We start from the raw sequence: 6019 nt of genomic DNA on the forward strand, positions 1-6019 counted from the left end.
TATAAAAATAAAGCAGAAGCAAAAAAAAAAAAAATTTCAATTTATGTAGCTTTCATACAAATTTTACAATTAGAAATTTTTTAAATAAAAAATTAACTTCGAAGCCGTCATGATTATCCAAAATGTAGAAATCTGAAATATTTCGAACCGGTGTGAGCAGCTATTATATAGCATACATACATATGTACATTAATACAGACACTTATATAAACATGCACATGACTTTGTTTGCGCGTCAGTTAATTACGTAAAATTATTTTAGCACAAGTACATATACATATATACAACTTGTATGCGTTTATTTAAAATAAACCTACATCGATTTCATGATATTTGCAATTATAAGAATGAGTATACCCATTCCCATAAACGTCAAGTTTCAATAACTTTTTGCGCATAGTTTGTGTTTTTCTTTTTTTTTTAACTCATCATGTAGGCGTATAAAACACCTCAATAGCAATTTCATAAAAATGTTCAGAATTAAAATAATTTTTAGAAGAAACAAAAAAAGAAATTGTTTACTGAAAATTAAAAAAAAAAACGTGTCATCCAAAAAAAAAAAAAAAAAAATTGAGTATTTCATTGTTTTACGACTGAATACATAATGGTACATAACAAAATTTATGTATGTATGTAACATAAAATTTTCAGCTTCCGCTGTTAGATATGTATAAATAATACATAACCATTTTATAAACAAAACTGAAATATTTTCAATATGAGTGGTTTCTATTAAATCGTTTTTCCTTAAATTTGTGACAAATTGTGTGACGCTATTTGGCATTTTAGGTGACGTTAAGTAGAAAAAATTAAGGGTCTCTGTTTTGAATAATTATTAACAGAATAATAAAGCATCTAACCTATTTACCTACGTTGTATGAGTAATTTAGGTAAAGCTGCAAAACTTCATAAATTTTAGTCGAACAGATGTACCATCACTTCCGAATATATGGATACCGAGCTGATGTCGTATGCGACTATATTTTTTGAAGCTTAAACAACGTTATAGCGCTCTCTGTGTGAACATTGCAACAAGCTTATTATCTTCCCGAAATGAAAGTTAAAAACTCCGATCATCCTTGAGTTAATAGTTTTTATGAACTTATTTCTACTTGCAAATACGTAAAATTTTGTAAAACTCTTTAAAGATGCATTTTGCTCCATAAAAAAATTTCATTTCGAAAAATTTGGATTTTTTATATCTCATAGCCGATCTCCCGGAAAGAAAATATGTTGCTGGTGGTGAGAAAGATTTTTCTGCTTAAAATTATATGAAATCCAATAATCTAAAAATTTATTATATAGCTATAGATTGATTTAAAAATAAAAAAAAACTAGTCAAAATATCAATTTATCACAAAAAGATGATATATATCAAAAGATTATCCTTCAAAAGGGGATCTTTAAAAATCAAAATTACTAATAAATATGTTATAACATCGATCATAACTTGAAAAATATACAAAAGTTATGTGAAAATTTCAAGGCGTTCGGTTCAAGCGTTTCGAAAAAAAATTCCTCAGGTTTCGAGGAAAATGTTTATATATTTAAAAGTCGTTTACGTTAAAAGTCGGCATTAACAGGTATCTCAATTGGACAGCATTGAACGTCGGCTCGTTCTCATATATCTTATATTTTTCTTGAGACTGTTAATGTCAGTTTCAGCTGTGTTTTCTGAATCGCCGAAGATAAGAGTGCCGAGATGTTTCAACCTCAATTTTGGAAAGGCTGGGCAATGGAGGAGAAGTGTTTCGTGGTTTCCACCTCAACGTCTTCCATACAAGTTTGACAACTAGCACCAAACAATATTTTAAGCCTTACCGTATGAATATCCGATGTGTGCAGTAAGAGCTCCTATCGGGTCGGCAAGTTGAATTTTGCTAAAGGCAAGTTGTTCAGGAGATATCCTAGTTCTAATCCAGGCCAAAAGAATCTCGCAGTTGTTCAAAAGCTAGTCGTCGATCAGCATCTGCTAAGCACACGAAAGATACATTGGCCCAGTGCCAGAATGCAGGATGCTAATGGAGATCTCATTCCAACCCACGACTAGCTCATCGGCTTTGCAATTGCCAGCGATAGTATTGCCACTGTACTGTTGAAGCAAATGCTCACCTCCCTGAAAGAGTCTGTAATTCGGAGTTGTGCGTTTACCGTTAATAGCTGCCCTTTTGCCCGAAAAACACTACAATGATCGGGTAGCCTAAAGCCGATTACACTACGGATGAAAATTTAAAGCCGTTGGTCTATTTGTTAAAATTTTTTTTTTCATAGAAATTTTTTTTTTCATAGAAAATTTTTTTTTTTATGTTAGAACTTTTTTCACATATCGTGAAGTACATCGTGGAGTGTATAAACAAATCGTTTCGGAGTTTTTTGATGACATCTGTCGGAGAAATGGCTGGGTGAATGAGAAGCGTTTTTTCACTGGCGGACACGATTTCTTTTGTTTAAATTATCTGAAACACAAAAACCCAATTTATTCCTAAAAAGTACGTCAATAGTTACCGTCCCTACTAGAATCATGAAAGAATGTTTATTAATAAAATGTTTATCAATAAATTATAAAAAATATTGGGATGAAAGCCAGGCGTTTTGTGAATATTTATAAAAAAAACTAAGCAAATCGCTTGAGCAATCTGACCGGAATCATTTCCGCCAGTTTATAAAAGTGTGTTTTGAGAAAAAAGCGTTGAGTGGCATTATTATTTTTCGGCCTTTTTCGAAACCTTCCAATGGTAAAATGGGTTTCTACCATAATTCTAAGGGTATAAAGGAACGGAAAATAAAATATTAAACAAATTTTGTTTAAATAATACCCTGGGGGTAATACTGGGCCAAAATACTTTTTCGATACAGTTGCCACAATATCTCTAGTTCTCACCCAAATTTACTTGAAATATGGCATGCGTATATTTTAAGTATTTCTTTATCACATAAAGCAAGAAAACATGAAAAATAGGATTACAAAGACCATTACATAGGATTTTTGAAACGGATCGTATCGTTATATAATCTTAACCGCGCAATTGTTGCAGGTTTTTTTTTTTGTGTATTATAACGAAACTTTCTATACTTATCAATTGTGTCCTTACTCATTGAATTTTTCCCTCACTTTACTTTTCCAGTCAGAATGATAATAATGCGAAAAGCAAAAATTAACAAATCATATTTTTAATTTTAATCAGCGGCAATTAAATTTTATATTTCGAAGTTTTGGTGATAGTGTGGCGTAGCTTTATACTCGCCAGATTCATATAGAATACTCTACTAAAGTTAATTTCAGTTCTTTTTTCTGCGTTTGTTTCATTATCGCTTTCTTGCTTTAGTTTTTTGTTTTTTGTTTTGTTTTTTTTTGTGGTTGGTGTGTTTTTGTTGTGCTCAATTTGCTCGTTTGTCGCTTAAGTCTTTTGTTTCGTCAAAGCGTACTGCAAAAGCCGAACCGTTGTACACATTGCGAAGTGCTGCGCTCCGTATGAGATCACTTCATGACCAAAAACCAGCCATCAAGCAATGTTTGCGATGTTTCGTAAAACCCTGGAATGACTCAATGTTAAATAAATACATAATAACGACACTATTTGAGAAATGTGCACATTGCAAATTTATTAGGAAGAACAAATAGAAAAATAGAAAAAATGAACTGAGCAAAGTGACTAATATCGAGAAATGTAACTTGGCTAGCAGCTGTAATAACAAAGTTCACAACTCGTCTTAGATATGTATACATTTGGTTATAGGAATGTGAGTTTTAACACCTACGTGCACTCACTGAAGTAACAAGTTGTTCCTCTAACGAGCACTCGACACATTCATTCATTTATTTCTTGGCGTTTTCGTCACACAATTCTAACGCACACACATAAGGCTACAGAAGTACATAGGCATGTATATGGTTGATGTTGGGTAAAACAATTTACTAACCCCTGACCAGCGGTCAACTGTGTCCAATGCAATAGTGTTGCGAGGAAGACGAAGACCACAGAGGGGAAGCAGCTCAGCGACGCTTTACGCTGATAAAATAACATAGTTTTATTTTAGTTTTTGTTTTTGCACTAACTATTCACAATTATGTATTTCAACTGTTGTAGGTGTAGTGATTATATTCTGCATATATACATATATGCAAACATTGTTTTTTGGCTTTAAAATATTGTTAGAGTTTTTAATGCCTTATTGACGCTTTTGTGGTCGGTGTTTTGTTTTTGTTTCAAAGTTACTTGTGCAGTGTTGTGATTGTAGTTACGTGTGTGCACATATTAAGCGTGTGCGCTTGTTGTTGTTAAATTGATGCGATGATGCGATCACTTCTACGCTCATTGACTTATTCACCATTCACAATTTGCCTTTTAATATTGGGCAATCTCATTGACTTATTTAGTAAGCGCTTGCTTGCATCCCTTCAATACATATACATATATACTTGTATGTATTTTGCAATAGGCGTATTTTGTAACACATATATGGGTATATTCACATTCACTGCTGCTCTACTCTCTACGCATTTACTAGTAGTCACTAACACCGTCACTATCGTTTTGCTTTGCGCCAGCGCATTTGCGGATTTCTATGTTGTGCGCTTGTTGCGTTCAGTTTCGACACTGATTTTAAATATGTTATGTGTTAGCAACGAAACTGGCTCCTATCCTGCTAAGCTGAGCTTGCTTTGCTTGAGCTTTTTTAACAGCAGTTACTTGGCTAACTCGATACGCAAGCTACTGCGTGACGAAAGCTTTTCCAGTTGGAACTTTTGCGACGGAAAGTTTAGAATGACAAGACGATCTGCGTGGTGAGGTTTCAGTCCATGGTTCAGCTAAACTTGTTAAGTTATTACCTAAAGTTTTTTGAAATTTTTCTATATACATATTTTTTTTAAGTAGGTAGGTAGGGAGTAGTCCAACCCTGTTGTATTTAGAGCTCAATTAACACTAGTTATGCCATTTTGATGCACTAGTCGTAGATCATTTTAGAATTGCTATCACGTTTGACCTTCTCTTTCAAACTATTTTGTGGTTTCGATAAAGCTATTAATGTACGATATGCGTTTTGTAGACATCCATACAAGGACCTTTTTCTATAATGTGTACCTCATTTTGAATTGTGTACTTTGTCTTCAGACACAGATATGTATTTACTTTCCGTGGTATAAAACATTTTTGTCGAAGGTTATTGGAATGTTTGACTTGAAATCACAAGCACTTTTAAGGTATATTTTTCAGATATTGATCCAAGGAAAAATATTTTTTCTGACTTGTGGATATAAAGCCTGAAATAATTTGAGTGATACCAATAGGGGATCCAGAATTTCCTTCTGATATTTTTCATCCAGAACATATTTTTAATATAGATTTTACAACGTAAATTCTTTTGAATATGAATTAAAATCTGCGATTTTGGCTGTCAAATCCCCTCGTGGATCCACCACTAAGTGATGCATTTCCGTTTTAAGGAGTACGAAAATATGAATACGTATCTTATTTAATGTCAGACGCAAAGAGATTCTTCTCATTTTGAAACATCTTCAGCTTTGCTGGAAAAAATTAAATAAAAATTGATCCAATAGGGTAGTCTTTATACGACGTTGTCGATTCGGTCAAATACTCGTAACCTCTAATATATTCAAAATTTTATCCATATCGCACACGATTTATTTTAGAAGCTGAATTAGTTTTAATACATCGCATTAATGAAATACAATTATGGCGTTACTTGGTAAAAATATTTATCAACCAAATTCTTTTGGTAGTAATCATACATGCTAATCACCGCCGGTTTTAGATTGTCCACATCAAATTCCTTTGACACTGGTATTTCTATGCAATCACTGTCATCTCGCTTTATACCTTCAAAGTACACATGAAGTTGTTGTTTTGATTTTCGAACCATTTTCTACAAATATACAATAAAACGTTTACAGATAAGAAAATGCAACAATAATACTTAGGTTCTAAGTCTCGCTTTACTTTGCTTATTTTATTTGAGTTTGAATTGTTGTACTTTTTTTATCACTTTCTTAAAAGTC

At 32.8% G+C, this 6019-nt stretch overlaps 2 protein-coding genes across 2 annotated transcripts in view; both read right to left on the reverse strand.

Annotated features, from left to right (window-relative positions):
- Nucleotides 1–4584, reverse strand: part of LOC108974832 (CD109 antigen) — an 18911-nt gene extending 14327 nt beyond the window's left edge. The window contains exon 1 of the mRNA XM_018942920.1: nucleotides 3922–4584. Within this exon, the coding sequence (XP_018798465.1) occupies nucleotides 3922–4025 (104 nt within the window). The 5' untranslated portion in view covers nucleotides 4026–4584. The remainder of the gene's footprint in view (nucleotides 1–3921) is intronic.
- A 363-nt stretch (nucleotides 4585–4947) lies between these two features.
- LOC108974748 (CD109 antigen-like) overlaps nucleotides 4948–6019 on the reverse strand; it is a 9197-nt gene continuing 8125 nt past the window's right edge. The window contains exon 8 of the mRNA XM_018942775.1: nucleotides 4948–5021. Within this exon, the coding sequence (XP_018798320.1) occupies nucleotides 4948–5021 (74 nt within the window). The remainder of the gene's footprint in view (nucleotides 5022–6019) is intronic.

Source organism: Bactrocera latifrons, unplaced genomic scaffold (genome assembly GCF_001853355.1).
Source record: "Bactrocera latifrons isolate USDA-ARS-PBARC rearing strain unplaced genomic scaffold, ASM185335v1 scaffold_59, whole genome shotgun sequence".
NCBI classification, from domain to species: Eukaryota; Metazoa; Arthropoda; class Insecta; order Diptera; family Tephritidae; genus Bactrocera; species Bactrocera latifrons.